Source organism: Pimephales promelas, chromosome 22 (genome assembly GCF_988280905.1).
Source record: "Pimephales promelas chromosome 22, fPimPro1.hap1.1, whole genome shotgun sequence".
In the NCBI taxonomy this organism is placed as follows: domain Eukaryota; kingdom Metazoa; phylum Chordata; class Actinopteri; order Cypriniformes; family Leuciscidae; genus Pimephales; species Pimephales promelas.
In genome coordinates, this window is record NC_142790.1 from 9,422,448 (window position 1) to 9,450,393 (window position 27,946).

General features: G+C 50.0%; 2 protein-coding genes across 3 annotated transcripts in view; both read left to right on the forward strand.

The window, feature by feature from the left end:
- Nucleotides 1-27,946, forward strand: part of LOC120495013 (ADP-ribosyl cyclase/cyclic ADP-ribose hydrolase 1) — a 274,489-nt gene that overhangs the window by 126,648 nt on the left and 119,895 nt on the right. Inside the window, exon 6 of the mRNA XM_089125633.1 lies at nt 9,666-9,758. Within this exon, the coding sequence (XP_088981759.1) occupies nt 9,666-9,758 (93 nt within the window). The remainder of the gene's footprint in view (nt 1-9,665; nt 9,759-27,946) is intronic.
- Nucleotides 12,147-26,234, forward strand: LOC148969531 (uncharacterized). Of its 2 annotated transcripts, XM_089125632.1 has the most exons (3): nt 12,154-12,735; nt 24,398-24,537; nt 24,702-26,234. In XM_089125632.1, exon 3 carries the CDS (start codon nt 24,732-24,734, stop codon nt 26,229-26,231), a length of 1,500 nt encoding a protein of 499 aa, XP_088981758.1. In that variant the 5' UTR covers nt 12,154-12,735; nt 24,398-24,537; nt 24,702-24,731; the 3' UTR covers nt 26,232-26,234. The 2 variants fall into 2 exon arrangements, 1 of the variants encoding a protein (XP_088981758.1); XR_016149190.1 differs by lacking the exons at nt 24,398-24,537; nt 24,702-26,234 and adding an exon at nt 14,009-14,744 and having other exon boundaries at nt 12,147-12,735.

Here is a 27,946-nt window from a genome sequence, read left to right on the forward strand (position 1 = left end):
ATCTGTATTGTAAAAAGCGCTATATAAATAAAGGTGACTTGACTTGACTTGACAATACTAACCCACAGTACTTCCAGAGCCCAATTAACAAACAACAAAAATAACCCAAAGAAAATACAATGAAATCAACTAATATAACAAAAGAAATAACACATACCAAATAATCTCAACACATTTACGCACACATGCTCACCACGAACACGCACTCCTATCAACAAACACTCGCATAAAGACTTGTTTGCATAAAACTGTGCTCAAACCATGCACTTGAATTAACACTCACTCACACACACAGTCACAAAAGAACCCTGCACACTTAACTGTGTGCTGCTAAATCACAGTGCCAGCGGGACTTGATCACAGCACCGGTCGCTGTAACAGGACGCCACCCAGCAGCAAAACAACAGCGGGCATATTTCTATAAAATAATTGCCCTATTTGGTCATTAATCACACATAAACTACGATTGCATTTTTGGTCAACAAACAACTTACAAAATACCATAAAAGACCTTACCTGCAGCACAATTAACTGGCCCTCGGTACGCACGGTGAACAAATCACCACTACTGCCTTGATCACGCTATAAACGAGTCATCATTAAAAATGGCACTACTCAAATGAATACAACATTTTGTTGCAGTAACATACCTTAAAATATGCAATCGAACATTCACAGGCCCATGCCAAGAGTTAAAGGGAATTTCCGCTTCTGCAGGTCTACGACACGCTCGATGCTTAATGCACCATAGATGGCTCTTGCGACCCAAAAGAACGTAGCCTGCATACCATGCTGGAGAGAAAACTAAAGTGAAAGGAAATCGTCTCGGTTACGTATGTAACCCTCGTTCCCTGAGTAGGGAACGGAGACGTTACGTCAGAAGTGACGGAGATTGGGGGTTTCGCATAGAAAGCCAATCCTCTTCGAGTATTTAAACACGAGCCAATGGCATGCAATGCCTTGGGGCTGCGGAAATTTGCATAGCGTACTCCGCCCTACTCCGTGAGTATAAAAGGAGGAAGTGAACGCAACCGCAGTATGTCTTCGCTGAGGAGCCAAGACTGAACTCGGCATCTACCCAGCGATACAGCAGAAGTGGCAGGGAGACGTAACGTCTCCGTTCCCTACTCAGGGAACGAGGGTTACATACGTAACCGAGACGTTCCCTTTCGTAGTCACTTCGAGTTACGTCAGAAGTGACGGAGATTGGGGGTCTGTGCCATCACGCCAACTTCAGGCTGTCTTCCAGTGCCCTGCGAAAGTCTGAACCCCCGAGCCTTACCTGTTTTCCTTAGGGGATCCGACTTAGACACAGGATTACCAAGGTACACTGGGAAACATATCCCGAAGGGGACATGCTACCAGCTGCCTACCGAAGGGAGGACTTACGAATACACATATGGCCACATAGGAACACATATGGAATCACTGGAGCACCAACCGCAGGTGGCTACTAATTTCAGCTCCAGGGGTGGCAGATGGCTTGCCAAGGGAAGACACATGCTCAGAGAGGCTTACAGTGGATAATACACATGAGACGGTTACCAAGGGGGAACCGTACGCATGGAGGCACCTAGCCAGCATCCAGAGCCACAGCAGTGGTGCCCGCATCGTCGGTGCTGGAGGACTCAAGGCTTCAATGGAAGAACTGAGGAAATATCGCACTTATCCAGTCCGGGGAGTGGAGTGGCGAGCAAGCGAAGACACCAGAGCGGATCCAGAACTGGCCGAAACGAGTATGTGAGAGGATACCGGCTCAATTCGCAGATTATAGAATCTGGCGAAGGTGTTGGGTGTCGCCCAGCCTGCAGCTCTGCAGATGTCTGTTAGCGAGGCGCCGTGCGCTAAAGCCCAAGAGGAGGCCACACTCCGAGTGGAATGGGCCGTCACACCAAGGGGGCACGGAAGGCCTTGCTGCTGGTAAGACAAAGCAATGGCATCCACTAACCAGTGGGACAGCCGTTGCTTTGAGAGAGCCCTTCCCTTCTGGCTCCCCCCATGACAGACAAAGAGCTGGTCTGAGGTCCTGAACACTGCGTTCTGTCGACATAGGTGCGGAGAGCACGTACCGGACAGAGCAGTGCCAAGGCTGGGTCTGCCTCCTCCAGGGGCAGCGCTTGCAGGTTCACCACCAGGTCCCCTTAGGGGAGTGGTAGGAACCATGGGCATATATCCAGGCCGGGGTCTCAGGAATACGTGAGAGTAAGCCGGCCCGAACTCCAGGCACCCTTCGTCAACAGAGAGTGCGAGCAGGTCCCTTACTCTCCTGATGGAGACCAATGCAATCAGGAGTGCTGTCACATAGGACAGGGCAAAAACTCTACCGACTGCAAAGGCTCCAGGGGAGGCCTCTGCAGAGCACCCAGGTCTACTGAGAGGTCCCCAGAGGGCAGGAGGGGAGGGAGGCGGATTTAGCCCCCTCGCTCCCCTCAGGAACCTGATGACCAGGTCATGCTTCCCATAGACTTACCTTTCACTGCATCATGAGACGCGGCAATGGCCGCGACATAAATCCAAAGGGTGGAGGGCGACAGCCTACGCTCCAACCCCTCTTGCAGGAAGGAAGCACGACTCCGATCGAACATCTCCGGGGGTCTTCTCAGCGAGAAGAACACCAATTGACGAAGAGGTTCCACTTCAACGCATAAAGGTGTCTCGTGGACGACGCTCTTGCGGAAGTGAAGGTTGCCGCCACCGCAGGTGGCAGCGAACTCAAACCTGCCTCGTCCCGTCCTGGAGCCACACGTGCAGCCTCCAAGATCGGGACAAGGGTGCCACAGAGTGCCCCGTCTCTGAGAGAGTACGGTCTCAGAGGAATAGGCCAAGGAGGTGCTGTCGCGAGGAGCATGAGTTCGGAGAACCACGTCTTGGTGGGCCAGTAGGGGGCTACCAGCAAGACCTGCTCCTCGTCCTCCTTGATCTTGCACAACACCCGTGCAAGGAGGCTCACTGGGGGAACGCACACTTGCGTGGGCCCCGTGGCCAGCTGTGCGCCAGCGCATCCGAGCCGAGAGAGCCGCGGGTCAGGGAAAAAACTGGGCGCAGTGAGACGAGTCCCGAGAGGCGAACCGGTCTATCTGTGCCTCCCCGAACTGGTCCCAAATCAGCTGGACCGACTGGGGATGGAGTCGCCATTCGCCGGAGATGGACGGGCCCGGGACAGCTCGACGGCTGCCCGGTTCCGGTCTCCAGGAATGTAGCTGCACGAAGGGACCTCAGGTGCTTCTGACTCCATATCAAGAGGTGGCGGGCGAGCTGCGACAACCGGCGCGAGCGTAGACCCCCCCTGGTGGTAGATGTACGCTACTGCCGTAGTGTTGTCTGAGCGGACAAGCACATGCTGGCCCTTGAGCACGCTCGGAAGCGGTGCCGGGCGAGCCGTGCTGCCAACAGCTCGAGGCAATTGATGTGCATGAGGCGCTGGGCTCCTGTCCAGGAACCGGCGGCTGCATGCCCATTGCACATGGCACCCCAACCCGTGGTAGACGCATCCGTGGAGACAACGAGATGCCTGGAAACTCGCTGAATAGGGACCCAGTCCGTAAAAAGCTGAGGTTCGACCACGGGAAGAGGGTTCGGCGGCGCGTCGGAGTCACTGGAACTCGGAGCGAGCCGCGATGCCATGCCCACCTCGGGACTCGATCGCGAAGCCACAGCTGAAGCGGTCTCATATGAAGCAAACCGAGCGGCGTACCGCGGATGCCATATGCCCCAGGAGCCTCTGAAATAGTTTCAGTGGAACCGCACTCTTGCCCTCGAACTGTCGAAGACAAGCCAGCAGTGAGTGCGCGCGCTCGTCGTGAGCTGCGCGGACATGGCGACCGAGTCTATCTCCATGCCGAGAAAAGAGATCCTCTGCACGGGGCAAAGTTTGCTCTTTTCCCGGTTGACCCGAAGGCCCAGACGGGCTTGGTGCCGTAGCACCAGGTCTCTGTGTTCGCAAAACCCGAGCTCGAGAGTGTGCTAGTATCAGCCAGTCGTCGAGATAGTTCAGGGTGCGAACCCCGTGTTCGCGAAGGGGAACAAGGGCTGCCTCGACGATCTTCGTGAAGACGCGAGGGGACAGAGCTAACCCGACTGGGAGAACGGCGTACTGGTATGCCTGGCCCTCGAAGGCAAACCGAAGAAACGGTCTGTGTCGAGGGAGAATGGAGACATGGAAGTACGCGTCCTTCAGGTCGATCGCTGCAAACCAATCCTGATACCGAACACATTCGAAAATGCGTTTGGCCGTGAGCATTTTGAACGGTAGTCGATGGAGAGAACGGTTCAAAATGCGCAGGTCCAGGATCGGTCGTAACCCACCGGTCTTTTTTGGGGACAATGAAGTAGGGGCTGTAAGCCCGGACCTCACCTCGGCTGGAGGGACCGTCTCGATTGCACCCTTCGCCAGCAGGGTCGCAATCTCCGCTCTCAAGACTGGGGCATTGCCACCAAACATCGCGGAGCGAACTCCCCTGAAGCGGGGAAGAGACCGTGCGAACTGAATCGCGTAGCCGAATCTGATCGTTCTGATGACCCAGTGGGATACCCGGGAAGCGCTAGCTAGGCTTCCAGGAAGTGAGCCAACGGGGTCATGCGAACCACAGACGTCCCCCCGGAGGGGCAGCGAGGCGGGTCGACCAGCATGCGTGCAGGAGTTACCCCGTCCGGATGCACCGTCGAAACCCGCTCCCTGACAGAAGAGACCAGGGAAGGCAGAGCGTTCCACGGGGGTCTGTTCTGCCGGGGGTCTGGCGACAGAGGGGGAAGGGATTGGCGTAGCCCGGGGACGACACACGCACCCTTCCGCGCCCTCCGAGACAGAGAGGAATGAACGGGGCGACGCACTGGACGTCGTGCGCGCTCATTCCAGTCTGTGTGCTCAATGACAGTGTCAGCTTTTCCTCAACCAGCTCAGGGAGCTAGCTAGAACAAAAGATTCTCCACCGGCCCTCCACCGGGGAAGGAGGGGCCCTGCCACCGCCTCCTGAGAAAAACCATGACACTATCACTGAGCGGCCCGCCTCAGGAACATCGCTTCGCCTGGCATCTAGCGGGGCACGCGGCCTGAGGGGGGGCTCTTTTCTTGGGACGCTTACCTGTGGCCTCCTCCGCGACGCGAACCGGCTGAAGGCTGCTGCTGGGGCCGCGTGGGAGGGAAGGGAGCCGCAGGGGGGCGTCCTCGGCGGCGAGCTGGCGGAGGCGTCCGAGCCGACGGCTGGTTGGAGGCAGCAGCTGGCCGTCGGGGCAGAGAAACCGCCTTCGTCTGCTCCTAGGCGGTCGAGAAGTGCTGGGCAAAGTCCTGGACCGCACCGCCGAACATTATGATGCTCCTGGACCACAGCGGTGGGCATCACCTGACCAAGGGAGCGAGCGACCGCCTCCGTGACCCGTTTAAGGACAAGGTAGGCGACAGGCTCGCAGCTCGCTTGGTCCGTCACCTCCTCGTGCACATTCCTGAGCAGCTAGCTTTGTAGGTGCTCATCATATGCAGGGCGGAGGCTGCCTGTCCCGCCGCTCTACAGAATCGCGCCGCCATAGACGACGAGAACCCATAGGCTTTGGAGGGGCATCTGAGAGCAACCGCCGGTTGACCGGGGGAGCCCCAGCGTACCCACAGACAGCCGCATCGCCGAGGGGAGGAAGGGCGGGGAACTAAGCACGCTTTTTTTTTTTTTTTTTTTTATTTATTTTTTAGTGCGTGTCAGTTCCGCATGCAACTCGGGGAAAAAAGGAAATTGGGGTTGGCCGTGGCCGTAAGGCGGCAGCGTTACCCAAAAACCAATTATTCAGCCGCGAGAGATCGGGGAGGGGCGGAGTTCCACCCCCACCCGATGCTCACGGACGCCCGAGATAGCACGGCCATCATCGCGGGATCAGACACGGCGGCGCTGACGCTCCCGAGGGAGGCAACGCGGCCGCATCCTCACTTCCCGAGGAGTCAAGCCCGCCTAGTGATGCTGTGATCGACATCGCATCATCATCTGGAGCGCTGCCCGAAGCAGCCGGTGCCACCGAAGAAGCAACCGACTGAATCGAACTAACGCTCGCTGGCTCTCGCACTGAGGCGGGAGGTGTGGCCCGAGGAATCGTCGGGGCTTATCCCACACCATCACCGTAAATCACCAGGTCCCCGGGTCGACGGGCCCCCTATGGAGGAAACCGATCGAGCGGGGGGGACCGGGACTCTCACTCAAGTGAGATCATTGAGTCTCGACCTCAGTGTAGAGATGGTCATGTTCCCACAGAAGGAAAATGAGTCATCCACGAACGCTGCTGCTGCATGCTGAAATGCCCAGGCATACAAAGCAGCGATCGTGACCATCAGATGACGACAGAAATCAATCACACCCAGAAGAGCACGGGCGAACCGTCTTTAAAAAGACGTGCGCGTGCAGCTCTTTCAATGAGAGGAGGAAATTCACTCTTTCAGCGCTGAAGCGACCAGGGAGAAGCGCAAAGTCTGGCAGACCACTGCTCAGATCGCAGGCGATGCAGAATCTCGCTGGGTACCGCCGTCACACCAACACTGAAGAGGACGCTCGTCTCGAAGAGTCTTGAACAGTGCTTTCAGGAGTGAAGAGGTTCTCTTGGCTCCGAAGCGAAAACATACTGCGGTTGCGTTCACTTCCTCCTTTTATACTCACGGAGTAGGGCGGAGTACGCTATGCAAATTTCCGCAGCCCCAAGGCATTGCATGCCATTGGCTCGTGTTTAAATACTCGAAGAGGATTGGCTTTCTATGCGAAACCCCCAATCTCCGTCACTTCTGACGTAACTCGAAGTGACTACGAAAGGGAACTCCATGCTTTTTAAAGGGGCCGTGAGCTTAAGATCATTCTGGGAGTTGTTGTCTTTCATCCACATAAGCCAAAAATACATTTTCTGGTTTTTCTCAGTCTAGAAAGCTCCAAATTCTAAAATAATTTCAAATTTCTTCATCATAAATGACCCATTTTAAATGAACATTCATATTTCCAGGTGGTGAAGTACAATTTTACAATGTCAGCTTTGCGTGACTACATGCAATGTCCTTCCAATATGTATCCTTGTTTTCGCATGGGTCTGGTTGCAGTCTCTTTTTTTTTTCTGTAGCCACTCCGAACGCCGAAGTCTTTTGCATTTTACAACGGGCGAATCTGTTGTCACTGGTGATTGTCGTTTGAAACTTTCTGGATCCGCCATCAAATTGATAAGTTTAATTATATCAAGTGCTATGAGAAAAGGTTATAAATCTCCACCTCCATCATCCTCACATGCAATATAGCCTACTAGCCGAGACTCCTTCTTCGTGTGTACAGATGTGACGTAATGAGGCCAGAGCCATATATTGAGAGAGTTGCGACACGCTTTGATGTCGCTACAAAGGCTGTCACGTGGTTCATGGAAGCCCCAATAGTTCCAAAACAGACATGGGCATGTTCTTCAATGGACAGACAGCAGCGATTGTATTATTAAATGGCAAATATAAAATAAAACACACACACAAGTACTTTTTAAGCTTTTATTGCATTTGGTTAATGTCAGAGTTGCATTTTGAGAGGCAGGGTGTCAACTTAGATACGTTTTTTAGGCTATATTTTTGGTGGGAAAAGCCTGTGTTCATGTTCGCATTGGTAGTTGCACTGGCTTTAGCGGCTCTAACTTAACTTTTCCATGTCCCTCATTTGATGATGGACATCTCATGATATTTATTTTAGCACAACTGGGCTGTATTAGATTATTGATTCCCGTGATCCTGCTTATAAATTCCGATTCAACCATTAGCCTACCGTGATCACGCAAAGAGGTCTGCCGTGGTGGCCCGTTCAGAATTACGAACATGACAACCAACATAAAATATAAATAATTACGCTGTGCATGTACAAATGAATGATTTAGGGGGGAAATAGAGTGCTCCCATAACGTAGCAATGACCATATTTACAGTAATGTTCTGTAAATTTTAACTTCATAAAATGAAACCTGAGAGATATTTATTTTTCTTATTATAGAGATGTAATTTTGACTGTGTAGTCATTTTTTTTTTTTTTTTTTTACATTTTTTTGTTGTTGTACTTTATTTTGTATAGTGCTATGGACCATGTTATATGTATGTCCTGAATAAAGATATGATGATGATGAGTTAAAGCGTGAATTATTTGTTCCTAAATACGATCCATAACTGTTGGGATTCAATTCAGTGTGGCTAATGTACCCTTTCATCCTACCCAAATCATAGACTAAACCATTCATCAGAAAACACACACAAATACATTTATACGATGTACTGTGTATTGGCCTACACTTTTCAATCACACATAATAACTAACCCTAACCCTAACCCCCCTATTTGTTCCTAAATACGATCCATAACTGTTGGGATTCAATTCAGTGTGGCTAATGTACCCTTTCATAGACTAAACCATTCATCAGAAAACACACACAAATACATTTATACGATGTACTGTGTAATGGCCTACACTTTTCAATCACACATAATAACTAACCCTAACCCTAACCCCCCCAATCCCCCCCCCACACACACACACACATACACCCCCCCCCCACACACACACATATATGAATGTCACGTGTCTGTCCTATCGTGTTAGCACATGGGTGGTTTTGTTATGTTGAGCCATGTGCTCCTGTCATTGTTTGATCCTCCCCCTCGTTACCTGATTAGTGTTTGAGTTCTCCCACCTGTTCCCTCTTGATTTGTTCCCTATTTAAGTCTCCTCTTGTTTGCAGTCTTTGTCGGTTCGTTGTCATATGTCTTCCCAGTTCTTTGTGGATAGCTTCATGTTCAGAGTCAGTGTTTGTGTCATGTTCATTTATTGTGTTTTCCCCCTCGTGGGTTTTTGCTTTGTGTTTTGGTTTTCTTTTTGTTAATAAATCCTCCTTGTTTTTGCATTTGAGTTCTCCCTTCCTGTTTGTACCGTGACAATGAATGCATACAAATTTATGTATGCCTATATACATTACACAAACACATGCATAACCCTAAACCATTTAAATAAATTAATTGTGTGTGTATGTATATCTAATATATATATATATATATATATATAATTTTTTTTAAATAATATAATAATATGTTATATATTTATATGATGTTATAAAAAATATTATATACATATTTTAGCTAACAACCTTAGTGAAGTGTTGGTCAAGCTATCGCAGCAATTAACCTATTATCTTCCAATAAACATTTACTAGACCTGGCTACATAAGAAATTGAAAACAATTATTACAAGCTTACTGCTTTGAATCGAGCTAAGGCAACCAGATCAGTTTGAACACTGGGTGGTTATGTATTTTCTCAAATATGTATTTTGGATAATTTTTAACCCCAAAAAAGCTACGGACTGCAGCTTTAATGGTAGAACACAAAAATATTGAGTAGTGTGCAATAGCTACTAAATGGGATAGCTATCCCATTTACATAAAAACTAGGCTAAGTTGTAACATAGCATGTAACTAAGTTGCATAGCAGGTGCAACTGGTCCCAGGACCTGGATTGGGAACCACTGAACTAATACTGTGATATATAGTATAAGTATCACGCAATTTATTTAATGAAAACCATTTTGGACTAGATAAAACATTGATTGCATTTCAGCCTAAACAGTATGTGGATTTTTTTTTTCTTTTGACATTGAGTATGCATTATAAACATATCTATTTGTGTCTATTTCTCAGCATGTTTGGCAGTGTGGAACTGGACAATCTAAACCCAAGGATGGTCAGCCATGTTTACATTAAAGTTGTCTACAACCTGGAGGGACCCTTTGTGTAAGAGAGTACATTTCTTCTTGTTCACAATGTGATACACTTACACTTTATTAATATACATATTAATATATAAACACTTTCTCCTCCACAATGTGGTCACGTCATGCATTTTTGCTGATCAGATAGCTATCCAATTTGTTTAAACTGTTCTATCTACACATGACAATATAAATGTCTCTCCGCAGTATTAGTATAAAGCCGTTCTTCAATTCCCAAGCTGTATGCAAATTATACAGGTTTCATTTCAGCGAAACCAATGGATAGCTGCATTTTATTTATCATTAGCTAATTTTCAGATCAAAGACCACAATAGGAGAGAAAGCGGCAACAAAATATAATTTAGTCTCACTATACTTTTAATGAAGATACTGTGTTGAGCTTCAGGATGCAGCACCAAACTTTCATTTGCGTCAGTTTTGCTTTCTGAAAACATACTCATGTTCCAGCCAAAATTTCAATATGGGTAATTGATGGGCTGTCACTTGGGCCCTGCATGGGCAAATGGGGCCCAGAAAAATTTGTCTGTCGGCTCCACATGAGCCCCATGATTATTAGTCCATAGGGGCCATGATGAGTCCAGAGTGGGCTCTAAGTGGGGTCCATTTAGATGTTCATTATATGGGCTCACTTTGGGGCTATATGGTTGCTAAAATTTGGGCCTAGGTGGGCTAGACACAAAAACTTTATGGGGCCCCCATTGGTATATCATTTACTCGATCCATAATTGGCCCAATTATATATATATATTTTTTGAGAGAACACAGTGGAGAAAAATGAGCCCAGTTTATTAATTTAATTACTATTAATTTAAGTGTATCCACTAGTTCAAGTGGATCAAATAATGAGGTACTATACAAAATTCACTTTTAAACCACCTGTACCTATGGTGGCCAAGTAGTGCACCCTGTAAGCTGAGCGAAGCCAGAGCTGCATTTACGCATTTGGTTAACATACGGGGCGATAAAGCTAGACTGAATGGAAGCAGTTGATATTGGTTTTCTCAGGAACTTCCTGTGTTGAGGGAGGATAGAGACATGGAAGTATGCGTCTTTTAGATCTATCATGACAAACCAGTTCTTGGATCTGATTTGAGTCACTATCCCCTTATGAAAGAAAAATATATTTACCAATATATTACTTAAAATATATTGTAATATATTGTAATATATTATTTTCCTTTCCATTATATTATATATATATTATATATTATTTATTGGAAATACATGGAGTAATATATTGATGATACATATATTATACAATATATTAAATATATTGTAATATATTGCAAAATATACAAATGATTGCCGCTTTCAATATATTTAAATATATGGTAAATAAATATATAATATATGTAATTATATACACGAAAATATATGCAATTTTATATTTATTAATATCCACCATAATGTATTACAATTTGTATGGGATAATGTATTGGTTATATATGTAAAGATATAAGGTCCCATTTATGTTCAATATATGGTAGAATACATTTCAATATATATATATATGAAATTAAATCGAAATATATAAATAAAATATATGTATAGATATGTTCTCAATATATTGTGGAATATATTTTAAATATATGAAGAGTTCAGATGCAAAAGCCTCTAAATGCCATTTGAAATTTTCTTCTTTAATGATGATTTTTGTCGAACTTGTATATTTAAGTTGAGTGATTTCACTTAAATGGCAATGATAATTACCTATTAATTGTAATTTAAGTGAAATTACTGAACTTAAATATACAAGATCGACAAAAATCATCATTAAAGAAGAAAATTTCAAATGGCATTTAGAGGCTTTTGCATCTGAACTCTTCATATGTACAATTATATGGAAATATATGCATGCATATATTTATAGATATGTGTTCATATATTGTGGAATACATTTTAAATATATGTAAATTTATATTGAAATATATGTACATATATTGTTTATATCGAAATATATGTACATATATTGTATATCAATATATATTGAGAACATGCACATTCTGTAACGATGCAGGCAGGAATGAAGCAGAGAGTGAATCCAATCGCAAGCACTTTAATAAACAAACAAACAAACAAACAAACAAACAAACAGGTAAACCAGGGTAAACGACAGAACACTCAGAACAGGGAACTCAGGACAGGAACAATGAGACAACAAACATTACAATATCAAGAACTTACAAGGACTGAACTAAAACATAGGAGCATTTCACCCATTGCAACATTAATCTTTATTGAAAGTGGATCATATATGTAGTCGAAATGTAAAAGAATTTTTTAATTTGGTGCCCTCTTGACCGAGAAAAGACAGAAAATAACCAAGGGGCGCCTATATATGAAAAAACGACATGTCCCACAAAGCTGTGTCCCACAATACACAGCTCCGCAAGCCACACCCACTAATCCGGAACAGCCTGTCTATGGGAACAGCGCAAACAGAGAATTCACTCTTCCGTCTACAAGGCTAACATTAGCTGTCACCGGAGTTTGAAATTCATTTCACACAAAATGTCTAGTTGGCTGTGGCGAGCAGGACGATCGAGGGCAAGGGATGTAACTTAAAGGGCACTTATTATGGAAAATTCACTTTTACATGGTGTTTGAACATAAATGTGTGTCGCAGTGTGTGAGCAAAACCACCCTAGAATGATAATAATCCACCCAGTGGTTTATGGTTTTATGGTTTTATCTCAATAAATCATCTGCACTGTCTCAGAACGAGCTGTTCTAAGATTCAGCTCTTTGTGAAGTAGAAAGTGAGAAAGGGGTTTGATTGACAGTGTGGTTGTGGCCTAGACCCCACCCTCGGTGATCTGTACACACCATCCTCCATTGTTTCAACGACAGCCGGTAATGTCTCTTGGAATCATAAGTGTTCTGTCGTGGACTCGTGGGTTAATCCTGTTGTTGTGGCTTAAAAATTAATCCTCAAGTGTGGATTGTCGTCTACTGTTTGCGATCCAATGTCACCTCTAGTAAGTGTATTTTATGATTTTTGAGCAAATAGTCATTTCAGTCTGTCAGCCAATTCAACAAATTATGCGTCTAAAGTTGTTGTTGTCGTAGGATGTCTGTGTATATAATTTAAACATTGTTTGTATAGTGTGTAACCACACGTTTATAAATATATATTTAAATATATTGTATTAAAAACTGCATATATGTTGTTGTTCTTTAAGTTAGCCATCTTCTCACATTTGCCACAGAAGCACCTGTATGACAAGTAGACGCCACAGGTCCCTCGCATAAATGTAATTTCGCTTGTACGTAGCAAACTTTATCACAGAATGTGTATGTAGTTTCAAAAAAATGCGCCGCAGCATTAGTGTTTGTGTGTGTCTGTGTGTGTGTGTGTGTGTGTGTTGCACATCCATACTTGCAAAAAGACGCGATATCAACTCTATGATTACATAAATGTATCAAATAACCATACCGAGACGTACTGGTCCATTCTCATGTGTTTATTCTGCCTGAGTCTCTTCGAACTATTTATATATTCCGATTCAAACATACGCTGAATGACATTCAAAACAGTGCGTCTCTCATTCTCCCCTTCTGCTTACCGACTGCCATAGGTTTTATGTTACACCCTCATCCAAAGGCAGGGTGGGGATATGCAGATCATTTGCATTAAGGTGGCATACACCCATAACAGCTCATTTTTAATCAGGTCCCAAAATGACATTTTCAAATGGTTATAATAAATTAACTATGGGGTATTTTGAGCTGAAACTTCACAAATACATTCTGGGGACACCCAAAACCAATATTACATCTTGTAAAAAGGGGCATAATAGGTGCCCTTTAAGAGGCCGGTGGCGTGAGTTATAACAGAGACTGATAATGAAAGACACCTGTGAGGCGCGCGCCGGTCTTGCGTCTCTCACGGAGAAACGAAAGCATAAAACGGGGAGCGACGACGGCAGATCGAGAGAGAAACAGGCCTGATTTTACGTTGTGTTTTGTTTCTGTTGTGTGTAACGTTACAGCAGTCGCCAATGAGGGGCTGCTGGCTTATACTTTTGTTTTGTATTTGTTCATTTTACTATTAAAATGCTTAAATGTTCGCCGGTTCCTGCCTCCTTCTTCCCACAAAAACAAACCCCGTTAACGTTACATTGGCAAACTCATTAGTGAATTACTCCTCGTTTGTATTTATTTCTGTTTGGTGAATTACTGCATGATACCTGGATGTTTAGTCAGGTGAAACTATCACAACACAAATGTCTGTGTGCTCGCCTGATTTAGAGATTTCCTCCAGGAGAAATTGCCATCGTTGAAATTCTCTGCAGCAGACGGGCTGTGTCCGTAGGCCGTAGCACGCAGCGAGAGTCAGTGCGGGGTCCTTGAACGCGACAGGCCGCCGCCTCGGCGTCTCCTGCTCCTCCATCAGCCTGCAGCTGCTCTAAACTATACTGCGGCTCGTACAGATAACCACAAACATATGTCAGTCGGCCCCCTGGTGTCGTCAGCCCTGCCTCCGTCTCGTTTCCTCCCTCCATCGGCTCCACCATGGGTCCTCCCTCCATCTGCTCCGCCCTGGCCACGCCCTCGACCTGCTCCACCCTGGTCAAGCCCTCAGCCTGCTCCGCCCTGGCCACGCCCTCGACCTGCTCCACCCTGGCCACGCCCCTCTCAGCCTTCAGCTTGCCCTCCCTCCTTCCTCTGTTCTACGGCGTGAGGCCACGCCTTCTGGGAGTGGGGAGTTCTGTCACAGTCTCCGTCTGCACCTTTCTGTCTGCGTCTTCTTCACTACACTTCCCAGGATCCTCTTGTCTCCACTCCTGAACTCACTCCCTCATCAGCCACCTGTTCCTCGTCTTGTTCATCAGTATCACCTGTCTTCACATCATTATGTTTGATTCCTGCTTGTATTTAGTTCTCCCTCGTTCAGTCAGTCTTTGTCGGTCAATGTGAATGTTACCCTGTGTTGCGCCTGTTTGCCTGTCTTCTTGCCTGTACTTTAGAATTAAAAGTTTCTTCGTTTGAATCTGGACTCCTCCTGTTCTTCTGCCTGCACCACACCGTGACAACACGTATATTTTATTTATATATTTCCATTTAATTTCATATATATACACACACTAAAATGTATACTGTATGTACGTATTCATAGATAGCTATATAGGCTATGTATTTGTGTGTGTATATATATATATATATATATATATATATATATATATATATATATATATATATATTTATGTATGTATAGCACATATATTGCAGTATATTAAAGTATTGAAAAAGATAAACTTTAAAAAGACAAACTGTATGTAAAAAAATTAGTGACTATTTTGGTCTTGATTGCAATATATGTATCAATATATATAAATATATGGACTATGCATATTGCAATATATTGGACAGTATAAATATTAAATCCTATATATGGGAATATGTTGCCTATAATATATTACATGGTATATTCCAATATATTGCAATATATTTTTGTTTCGTAAGGGTCTGCTTCAACATAAGCATCCTAAACTTGACTGTACGATTCAACAGACGAAGATCTAATATGGGATGCAACCCCACATCCTTTTTCGGAACAATGAAGTACCGGCTGTAAAAAACAGATTCTCTGTCGGGTAGAAACAACTGTTCCCTTTCGTAGTCACTTCGAGTTACGTCAGAAGTGACGGAGATTGGGGGATTTCGCATAGAAAGCCAATCCTCTTCGAGTATTAAAACACGAGCCAATGGCATGCAATGCCTTGGGGCTGCGGAAATTTGCATAGCGTACTCCGCCCTACTCCGTGAGTATAAAAGGAGGAAGTGAACGCAACCGCAGTATGTTTTCGCTTCGGAGCCAAGAGAACCTCTTCACTCCTAAAAGCTGATTCAAGACTCTTCGAGAACGAGCATCCTCTTCAGTGTTGGTGTGACGGCGGTACCCAGCGAGATTTTGCATTGCCTGCGATCTGAGCAGTGGTCTGCCAGACTTTGCACTTCTCCCTGGTAGCTTCAGCGCTGAAAGAGTGAATTTCTCCTTTCTCTAAAAGTGAAAGTGAAAGAGCTGCACGCGGCACGTCTTTTTAAAGATGGTTCGCCCGTGCCCTTCTGGATGTGGTAGATTTCTGTCATCATCTGATGGTCACGAACGCTGCTTTGTATGCCTGGGCATTCAGCATGCAGCAGCAGCGTTCGTGGATGACTCATGTTCCTTCTGTGGGAGCATGACCATCTCCACACTGAGGTCGAGGCTCAATGATCTCACTGGAGTGAGAGCCCCGGTCCCCCCTACTCGATCGGCTTCCTTCACGAAAGGGGGCCCGTCGACCCGGGGACCCGGCGATCTAACGGTGACGGTGTGGGATAGAGCCCCGACGATTCCTCGGGCCACACCTCCCGCCTCAGTGCGTGAGCCAGCGAGCGCCAGCTCGATTCAGTCGGCTGTCTCTTCGGCGGCGCCGGCTGCTTCTAGCAGCGCTCCAGATGATGATGTGATGTCTATCACTGCATCACTAGGCGGGCTTGAGTCCTCGGGAGAGGAAGATGCGGCTGCGTTGCCCCCTTCGGGAGTGCCAGCGTTGCCCGTGTCAGATCCCGAGCTGACGGCCATGCTGTCTCGAGCCGCTGGGAGTATCGGGCTAGAATGGAAACCTCCATCCTGCCCCGATCTCTCGCGGATGGATAACTGGTATCTGGACAAAGCTGCCGCCGCAAGGCCACGGCCAACTCCGATACCTTTTTTCCCCGAGCTGCATGCGGAGTTATCGCGCTCTTGGGGGGCTCCTTTGTCCACTCGAGAGCGCGATCTCTCCCCCGCCTTTCCCCCCCTCGACGGTGGGGCCGCCCGTGGGTACACTGGGATGCCCCCGGTGGAGCGCTCTGTTGCGATGCAGCTGTGTCCACAGAGCGCCTCCACCCGTGGTCCTCCTAAGCACCCATCCAAAGCCTGTGGGTTCTCGTCTGCTATGGCGGCGCGGGCCTATAGAGCGGCGGGACAGGCGGCCTCCGCTTTGCACACTCCTCTCTGTCTCTGAGGGTGCGGAAGGGTGCGTGTGTCGTCCCAGGGCTACACCAATCCCTTCCCCCTCTGTCGCCAGACCCCCGGCAGAACAGACCCCCGTGGAACGCTCCGCTTTCCCTGGTCCCTTCTGTCGGGGAGCGGGCTTCGACGCATCCGAGCGGGGTAACTCCTGCACGCGTGCCAGTCGACCCGCACCGCTGCCCCTCCGGGGGGACGTCTGTGGTTCGCATGACCCCGTTGGCTCATTTCCTGGAAGCCTGGCTAGCGCTTCCTGGGATATTCCGCTGGGTCATCAGAACGATCAGACTCGGCTACGCGATTCAGTTCGCACGGTCTCCTCCCCGCTTCACGGGAGTTCGCTCCACGATGGTCGGTGGCAATGCCCCAGTCTTGAGAGCGGAGATTGCGACCCTGCTGGCGAAGGGTGCAATCGAGACGGTCCCTCCAGCCGAGGTGAGGTCCGGGTTTTACAGCCCCTACTTCATTGTCCCCAAAAAGACCGGTGGGTTACGACCGATCCTGGACCTGCGCATTTTGAACCGTTCTCTCCATCGACTACCGTTCAAAATGCTCACGGCCAAACGCATTTTCGAATGTGTTCGGTATCAGGATTGGTTTGCAGCGATCGACCTGAAGGACGCGTACTTCCATGTGTCCATTTTACCTCGACACAGACCGTTTCTTCGGTTTGCCTTCGAGGGCCAGGCATATCAGTACGCCGTTCTCCCATTCGGGTTAGCTCTGTCCCCTCGCGTCTTCACGAAGATCGTCGAGGCAGCCCTTGTTCCCCTTCGCGAACACGGGGTTCGCATCCTGAATTATCTCGACGACTGGCTGATACTAGCACACTCTCGAGCTCAGCTTTGCGAACACAGAGACCTGGTGCTCCGGCACCTAGCCCGTCTGGGCCTTCGGGTCAACCGGGAAAAGAGCAAACTTTGCCCCGTGCAGAGGATCTCTTTTCTCGGCATGGAGATAGACTCGGTCGCCATGTCCGCGCAGCTCACGAACGAGCGCGCGCACTCACTGCTGACTTGTCTTCGACAGTTCGAGGGCAAGAGTGCGGTTCCACTGAAACTATTTCAGAGGCTCCTGGGGCATATGGCATCCGCGGCCGCGGCAACGCCGCTCGGTTTGCTTCATATGAGACCGCTTCAGCTGTGGCTTCGCGATCGAGTCCCGAGGTGGGCATGGCATCGCGGCTCGCTCCGAGTCCCAGTGACTCCGGCATGCCGGCGAACCTTCTTCCCGTGGTCGAACCTCAGCTTCTTACGGACCGGCGTCCCTATTCAGCGAGTTTCCAGGCATCTCGTTGTCTCCACGGATGCATCTACCACGGGTTGGGGTGCCATGTGCAATGGGCATGCAGCCGCCGGTTCCTGGACAGGAGCCCAGCGCCTCATGCACATCAATTGCCTCGAGCTGTTGGCAGTACGGCTCGCCCTACACCGCTTCTGAGCGTTACTCAAGGGCCAGCATGTGCTTGTCCGCTCAGACAACACTACGGCAGTAGCGTACATCAACCACCAGGGGGGTCTACGCTCACGCCAGTTGTCGCAGCTCGCCCGCCACCTCTTGATATGGAGTCAGAAGCACCTGAGGTCCCTTCGTGCAGTGTACATTCCTGGAGACCGGAACTGGGCGGCCGACGAGCTGTCCCGGGTCCGTCCCCTCTCCGGCGAATGGCGACTCCATCCCCAGTCGGTCCAGCTGATTTGGGACGAGTTCGGGGAGGCACAGATAGACCTGTTCGCCTCTCGGGACTCGTCCCACTGCGCCCAGTTTTATTCTCTGACCCGCGGCACTCTCGGCTCGGATGCGCTGGCGCACAGCTGGCCACGGGGCCCACGCAAGTATGCGTTTCCCCCAGTGAGCCTCCTTGCACGGGTGTTGTGCAAGATCAAGGAGGACGAGGAGCAGGTCTTGCTGGTAGCCCCCTACTGGCACCAAGACGTGGTTCTCCGATCTCATGCTCCTCGCGACAGCACCTCCTTGGCCTATTCCTCTGAGACAAGACCTACTCTCTCAGAGACGGGGCACTCTGTGGCACCCTCGTCCCGATCTTTGGAGGCTGCACGTGTGGCTCCTGGACGGGACGAGGCAGGTTTGAGTTCGCTCAAACGTAAAACGGCAACCATCACTTCCGCAAGAGCGTCGTCCACGAGACACCTTTATGCGTTGAAGTGGAACCTCTTCGTCAATTGGTGCTCTTCTCGCGGAGAAGACCCCCGGAGATGTTCGATCAGTGTCGTGCTTTCCTTCCTGCAAGAAGGGTTGGAGCGCAGGCTGTCGCCCTCCACCCTTAAGGTTTACGTCGCGGCCATTGCCGCTTCTCATGAAGCAGTGGAAGGTAAGTCCTTAGGGAAGCACGACCTGGTCATCAGGTTCCTGAGGGGAGCGAGGAGGCTGCATCCGCCTCGTCCTCCCCTCGTACCCTCTTGGGACCTCTCGGTAGTTTTAAGTGCTCTGCAGAGGCATCCCTTTGAGCCTTTGCAATCGGTAGAGTTAAAGTTTCTGTCCATGAAGACAGCACTCCTGGTTGCATTGGCCTCCATCAAGAGGGTGGGGGACCTGCACGCATTCTCCGTTGACGAAGCGTGCCTGGAGTTCGGGCCGGCTTACTCTCACGTGATCCTGAGACCCCGGCCTGGATATGTGCCCAAGGTTTCCACCACTCCCTTCCGGGACCAGGTGGTGAACCTGCAAGCGCTGCCCCCGGAGGAGGCAGACCCAGCCTTGGCACTGCTCTGTCCGGTACGTGCTCTCCGCACCTATGTCGACAGAACGCAGTGTTTCAGGACCTCAGACCAGCTCTTTGTCTGTCATGGAGGGAGCCAGAAGGGAAGGGCTCTCTCAAAGCAACGGCTGTCCCACTGGATAGTGGATGCCATTGCTTTGTCTTACCAGCAGCAAGGCCTTCCGTGCCCCCTTGGTGTGACGGCCCATTCCACTCGGAGTGTAGCCTCCTCTTGGGCTTTAGCGCACAGCGCCTCGCTAACAGACATCTGCAGAGCTGCAGGCTGGGCGACACCCAACACCTTCGCCAGATTCTATAATCTGCGAATTGAGCCGGTATCCTCTCACGTACTCGTTTCGGCCAGTTCTGGATCCGCTCAGGTGTCTTCGCTTGCTCGCCACTCCACTCCCCGGACTGGATAAGTGCGATATTTCCTCAGTTCTTCCATTGAAGTCTTGAGTCCTCCAGCACCGACGATGCGGGCACCACTGCGTTGCTCTGGATGCTAGCTAGGTGCCTCCATGCGCACGGTTCCCCAGGGTAACCGTCTCATGTGTATTATCCACTGTAAGCCTCTCTGAGCATGTGTCTTCCCTTGGCGAGCCATCTGCCACCCCTGGAGTTTAAATCAGTAGCCACCTGCGGTTGGTACTCCAGTGTTCCTATGTGGCCATATGTGTATTCATAAGTCCTCCCTTCGGTAGGCAGCTGGTAGCATGTCCCCTTCGGGATATGTTTCCCAGTGTACCTTGGTAATCCTGTGTCAAAGTCGGATCCCCAAAAAAAAAAAAAAAAAAAAAAAGAGGTAAGGCTCGGGGGTTCAGTCTTTCGCAGGGCACTGGAAGACAGCTTGAAGATGGCGTGATGGCACAGACCCCCAATCTCCGTCACTTCTGACGTAACTCGAAGTGACTACGAAAGGGAACGTCTCGGTTACGTATGTAACCCTCGTTCCCTGAGTAGGGAACGGAGACGTTACGTCTCCCTGCCACTTCTGCTGTATCGCTGGGTAGAGGCCGAGTTCAGTCTTGGCTCCTCAGCGAAGACATACTGCGGTTGCGTTCACTTCCTCCTTTTATACTCACGGAGTAGGGCGGAGTACGCTATGCAAATTTCCGCAGCCCCAAGGCATTGCATGCCATTGGCTCGTGTTTTAATACTCGAAGAGGATTGGCTTTCTATGCGAAATCCCTCAATCTCCGTCACTTCTGACGTAACGTCTCCGTTCCCTACTCAGGGAACGAGGGTTACTTACGTAACCGAGACGTTCTTTGGTTCCTTTGCTAATAGAGATTTTATTTCTTGCTCCATTAGCCTGCTCTGGATGCATTAGCGTGAGTTGCACCCTGTTGTAACACGGCAGACGAGAACCAAACTGGATTCTATAGCCTCTTTCTATAATCTGCAGGACCCAGAACTGTGTCCGCAGAGCGCGTCCTCTCGCGGTGATCCAAAGCACCCGTCCAAGGCCTGTATGTTCTCGTCATCTATAGTGGCGAGGTCTTATAGAGCTGCAGGACAGGCGGCTGCTGCCATGCATGCGATGAACACCTTACAGGTCTACCAGGCCCAGCTGCTCAGAGATATGCATGAGGGCGGGACTGATCCTGGGACGTTTGACGAACTGCGTGCCGCCACTGACCTCGCTCTCCGGGCGATGAAAGTGGCTGCACACTCCCTGGGTCAGGTGATGGCCACTAACGTGGTCCAGGAACCTCACCTATGGCTCAACCTGGCCGATATGCGGGACGCTGAGCCCAGGCTGGCCTTTTCAGCGGTGCGGTTGAGCCGCCCAGAAGCAGTCTGAGGCTATCAAACACATTCTGCCCCCACAGCCAGCTGCTGCCTCCACCCAGCTGTCGGCACAGACACCTCAGCCTGCTCGCCGCCGAGGGCACCTACGGACCACACCACTTTCATCCCCCTCTATCGCCAGACCCCTGGCAGAGCAGAGCAATGCCCCGATCATGAGAGCGGAGGTTGCCACTCTGCTGGCGAAGGGTGCAATCGAGGTCGTCCCTCCAGCCGAGATGAGGTCAGGGTTTTACAAGTCTGCTTGCAAAGCAACAATGTTGTTCTCTTGCATACTTATTAGTGGTGCTTGCAAAGCAACACTATTTTTATTGTCCATATGTATTATTTTATTTTTTTTCTTCCACACAAATTTCGGCGCACTACTCCTCCCGCAGCTTTTGTCACAGACCCTTGAATGAGGTGTCAAAACGTGCGGCTTTTTCGGGAATGGTGTGCTATGACTTTTCTAAGCGATCGGGCTTCGAAATATCCCATATACTTAACATTGCGTCAAACTTTGACGAGTCGTAGCTCGGAACGAGGATGTCGCAGAAACGTGTAATTTACCACATTTGAAGAGGCTGACAGGCTCTGTAAGAACATACCACACAATGGGGTAAAAGTTGAACCCCTGGGGGGCAGGAGCGGCCCAAAGTTGCCCCATTGACTTACTATAGAAACCTCTTTATATTGAACATAACTCTGGATCACAGTGTCGTAGAGACAAAGGGGCGGGCTCATTTTACTCAGAAGGCCTCTCAGGATCATTGTGAAGCTATCAAGTCACGTCCTAGCAACCATTTAGAGCTCCTTAGCAACAAGTTCCACAGACTTCCATTAAAAGAGATCAAAGGGATATCTCCGGATAGAAGTATCATAGAAACCCGAGGGTGGTCTCGTTTGACTCGGGGTGGCAAACAGCCAATCATGAATCACCTCAACAATTTCTAGCCACACCCTAGCAACCATTATTGAGCACCTTAGCAACCAAATTTTATCATATGTATTATATGTATTATATCAATCAAACTGACAAGCAGCCTTTGGAGATTCATGTTTAGCAGCTCTCAAGCCACTCCCTAACAACCAAACAGAGTACCCTTGGAACCATTTTGCAAGACCTACATCTCTGCATCAGAACATCGTATTGAGATGGGGGTTGGTTTATATCATTCATAATGATAAGCAGCCTTTGGAGTTTCATGATAGACAGCTACCAAGCCACTTCCTAGCAACCAAACAGAGTACCCTAGCAACCATTTTGCAAGGCCTACATCTCTGCATCAGAACATCGTATAGAGATGGGGGTTGGTTTATACATTCACATTGACTTTGGAGCTTCATGATTGGAAGCTGCCAAGCCACTCCCTAGCAACCAAACAGAGTACCCTAGCAACCATTTTGTAACAGCTATATCTCAGCATCAGAACATTGTATCACGATGGGGGTTGGGTCTTTTGACTCATGCTAGCACATAGAACTTTCAAAATGCTAAACATGCTAGCTGTGAATAGCTACATGCTAATATTGATTAGCTAAGTGCTAAATCATGCCATGAACAATATAAAAACTCTATAATAACCATATGTGAACACTACCAACCACCTAGTAATACCATAGCAACTACCCAGAATACCCTAGCAACAACCTAACAACACCATAGCAACCACCCAGAACACCCTAGCAACCGCATAGCAACACCCTAGCAACCACCTAGAAACTATCCAGAACACCTTAGCAACACCCTAGCAACCACCTAGCAACACCCTAGCAACCACCCCAAACACCATAGCAACCACCTAGCAACACCTTAGCAACCACCCAGAACACCCTAGCAACCACCTAGCAACACCATAGCAACCACCGAGCAACACCCTAGCAACCGCCTAGCAACCACCCAGAACACCTTAGCAACACCCTAGCAACCACCTAGCAACACCCTAGCAACCACCCAGAACACCCTAGCAACCACCTTGCAATACCCTAGCAACCACCTAGCAACACCCTAGCAACCACCCAGAACACCCTAGCAACCGCCTAGCAACACCCTAGCAACCACCTAGCAACACCTTAGCAACCACCGAGCAACACCCTAGCAACTGCCTAGCAACCTTCCAGAACACCTTAGAAACACCCTAGCAACCACCTAGCAACCATCCAAAACACCCTAACAACCGCCTAGCAACAACCTAGCAACACCCTAGCAACCACCCAGAACACCCTAGCAACCACCTAGCAACACCTTAGCAACTACCCAGAACACATTGGCAACCACCCATAATACCCTAGCAACTGCATAGCAACCACCCAGAATACCCTGACAACCAACTAGCAACCACCCAGAACACCCTAGCAACCGGGTGGTGAGTTTTGCCACTGCAAGCACCACTTCACATTTTCGTCTGGAAATGTACATTCTAGTTATTCTTATTATTCTGGACATTTTTTGACACGCTACTCCTCCTGCAGTTTTTGTCACAGACCCATGAATGAGGTGTCAAAACGTGCGGATTATTCGGGAATGGAGTGCTATGACTTTTCTAAGAGATCAGGGGTACAATGTTCACCCCAGGGGCGAAAAATTGGCCGAAAAATCCCATAGACTTAACATTACGACAAACTTTGACGAGTTTATAGCTCTGAGCAAGGATTTCTCAGAAACTTGTAATTTACCACATTTGAAGAGGCTGACAGGCTCTGTAAGGACATACCTCACAATGGGGTAAAAGTTGCACCCCTGGGGGGCAGGACAGGCCCAAAGTTGCCCCATTGACTTACTATGGTGAAGGTCGTCCCATCAAATGCATGTGTTTTTCCTACTATGGTAAATTGCATAGGGATTTTGTGTTGAACATAGCTCTGGATCACAGTGTCATAGAGACCAGGGGGCGGGCTCATTTTACTCAGATCTATCTATCTATCTATTGTGACGAGCACCCTCAGAGGAAGCAGCGTCGCCCTGGCAACCAACACAAAACACCTGCACGTCCTCATCGCTGGCTGATCGGTCACAGCTGCTCCCAATCAGCCCACAGCCACATAAGCAGCACATGCTTAGCAAACAGACAGACACTAGTCTCGAACTGAATGGAAGTGCTGGTCTAACCTTTCTCTCTATTCTCCCCAGAAAGCAGCGAGTGACCGACAGCCCATCATTTGTGGAGCACGTTTTGGAAACCCACTTTCATTTGAATTGAGCACGGAAGAGCACTTAAAGCACCAGCCACCACAAGCCATCTGAACTTCTTTCACCAACTTTATTTGATTGTAAATAAATCCACCCTCTGGGGCCTTTTCACAAAGCCAGCCTTGTCGAGTGTTTCTTCACCCCGTGACAGTGGTGGAGAATGCAGGCAAGTTCATGAAGAATCACCGACAAGTTCACCGCCCCAACCTCTGAATTTTTTTTTCTCTTTTCCTGTGCACTACAGGTGGCGGAAAGCGGCACGCTCATCCCCGCAATGGAGGAAATATTAAAACGCCTCACTGAAGTGAGCATCCGCCAGCAACAAATTGTGGAACATCTTGCCACTCGCCAGGGCAGGACGGAGGAAGAACTCATCGGCATTGGTGCTTCCGCCACCCAGCGCATTCCGCTACCTGATTCTTGCGCCCAAGCAACCCGCCTGCTGCCGAAAATGACCGTTGATGACGACGTAGAAGCCTTCCTGCAGGTCTTTGAAACCACCGCAAAGAATGAGGCATGGCCCGAGGATGAGTGGGCACGCGCGCTGGCACCCCTCCTCACCGGAGAAGCCCAAAGGGCTTATTTCTCACTTCCCCGTACGGATGCCGAAGATTATAATAAAGTCAAGCAGGAAATTTTGGCGAGGCTCGGCCTCTCTTCCATCTGCGCTGCCCAGCAGTTTCAGGAATGGGAGTTCAAGCCCCGTGTGCCGGCCCGGGCGCAAGCAGCCGAGCTCAGCCGTATTGCTCAACACTGGCTCTTGGAAGGGAACCCCACCGCAGCTCAGGTAGTGGAACGTGTGGTGGTCGATCGCCTCCTCCGCGCTCTACCCCGTGCACATCGACAAGCGGTTGGGATGAGGAACCCTACCAACATCCTAGAGCTTGTGGAGGTGATGGAGCTGGCGGATGCCATCCATCACCGTGAGGCTGGGGACCGAGCGCTGCCGTTTCCCCGGAGGGTGGTCCAGGAGCGACGCCCGCTCGAAGGGACCCCACGACCAGCCAGCAGACCGATGGTTTCCCCACCGCGAGATGAACCCATGCCCAGCGCTGAACCACCGTCACCCCAGCGAGCATGGTTAGTGGGTTGCATCGTTCACCAGCATGTACCATCGGGAGCCCCCGAAGCAGATGTGGTGGTTGAAGAGAAAAGTTTCCGGGCCCTGCTGGACTCGGGTAGTGCGGTCACCCTAATCCAGTCGCGGCTGTGTGGGCCCCGAAGCGGCCAGAAGAACTTCCTGCCGATTACCTGTGTGCACGGAGACACTCGCCAAGTACCATCGCGTAGAATCACTATCTCGTCACCCCAAGGTACCTGGCCGGTGGAGGCTGGCCTGGTGAAGGACCTGCCGGTGGCCCTACTGCTTGGAAGAGATTGGCCCGGCTTCGACAGACTGCTCACTGCCGCTACTCAGACTGCCAGCCCAGAAGGGAACCGTCAAAGACGGAGACGGCCTCGTGGACCCCGCCGCCGACCTGCCCTGCTCGCCTCCGACAGCGGGAGAGATGGTGAGTCCCCCTCCCAAATTACTAATCTGTTTTATGATGTATACCAACAGGCTGCGGGAGGGGGCTCCTTTGCCAAGGAACAACGGGAGGACGATCGGCTCAAGCATTGTTGGGCTCAGGTGCGAGCCGTCGATGGAAAAGACGTCCTCCCCCGGCCCCACCCTCTCCCGCATTTTGTCGTTGAGAATGGCCTGCTGTACTGTGTCGCTCAGCGGAGGGGGGAGGAGAGGAAATTACTGGTTGTTCCTAGAGCCAAGACCTGAACCATCCTAGAGCTGGCACATTCCCATCCCATGGCAGGACACCTCGGGGCAGCCAACACCACTCAGCGCATCCGCGACCGTTTTCTCTGGCCGGGCCTAGAGGCCGAAGTGAAGCGGTTCTGCCAAGCCTGCCCGACTTGCCAGGTCACGTCGCCCCGGACCCCTCCCCCCAGCCCGCTCATCCCGTTGCCGATCATCGAAGTGCCCTTCGAGCGGATTGGAATGGACATAGTTGGGCCGTTGCCAAAGTCTGCCCGGGGGCACGAACACATCCTGGTGATCGTCGACTATGCCACCCGGTACCCAGAAGCAGTGCCCCTACGTAAGGCCACCGCAAAGTCCATCGCCCAGGAGCTGTTTCTGTTGGCCAGCCGAGTCGGTCTCCCCTCGGAGATCCTGACTGACCAGGGGACCCCGTTCATGTCTCGGCTGATGGCGGATCTCTGCAGGCTGCTACGGGTGAAACAGTTGAGGACCACAGTCTACCACCCCCAGACAGACGGACTCGTGGAGAGGTTCAACCAGACCCTTAAGCAGATGCTTAGACGAGTGACGGCAGAGGATAAGCGGGATTGGGACCTCATGATTCCCTACGTGCTCTTTGGAATCCCCGAAGTTCCCCAGGCCTCAACTGGGTTCACCCCCTTTGAGCTCTTGTTCGGTTGTCAACCACGTGGACTCCTGGATGTCGCCAGGGAAGCTTGGGAGCAGCAGCCTGCCCCTCATCGTACTATCGTCGAACATGTTCGACATATGAGAGAACGGATCGATCGAGTAATGCCATTGGTCCGCGAACACCTCTGCAAGGCCCAGCAAGCGCAGCAACGCCACTATGACAGGGCAGCCCAACCACGAGAATTCCAGCCCGGAGACCGCGTCATGGTCCTGGTCCCCAGCTCTGCCTGCAAGTTCCTGGCCTCCTGGAAAGGGCCATATACGGTACTGGAAAGAATTGGACCCGTCACGTACAGGCTGAGGCAACCTGGTCGGCGGCAGGCGGACCAACTCTACCATGTCAACCTCCTAAAGAAGTGGGTGGGGACGCGGGACCAGCTGGCTGCCTTGAGTCTCACCGAACCTGTGGTTGTTGACGTCAACCCTCATCTCTCGGCTGCCCAGAAGGTGGAGTTGCAGCACCTGGTCAGTCAGTTCCAGGATGTGTTCTCTACCCAGCCCGGGCGGACCAGCGTGATCCAGCACGACATCAAGACATCCCCTGGAGTCATTGTCAGGCAACGGCCCTACCGTATCCCCGAAGCTCGTCGGCAGGCTATTGAGGATGAGATCCAACAAATGCTGAAGTTGGGGGTTATTGAACCATCCCGGAGTCCGTGGTCCAGTCCCATTGTAATGGTCCCAAAGCCGGATGGCACACTCCGCTTTTGTAATGATTTCCGCCGCCTGAACGAAGTCTCTGAATTTGACGGGTACCCTATGCCTCGGGTCGACGAACTGCTGGACCGCCTCGGAAGGGCCCGGTACATCAGCACCCTAGACCTCACCAAGGGCTATTGGCAGGTACCACTCTCTGAAGCTGCTAAGCCGAAGACTGCCTTCTCGACTCCCAGTGGCCACTGGCATTACCGGACCCTTCCCTTTGGCCTGACCGGGGCCCCTGCGACATTCCAGAGAATGATGGACATCATCCTGCGGCCCCACCAGGCATACGCAGCAGCCTACCTAGATGACGTGGTGATCCACTCCGAGGCATGGGA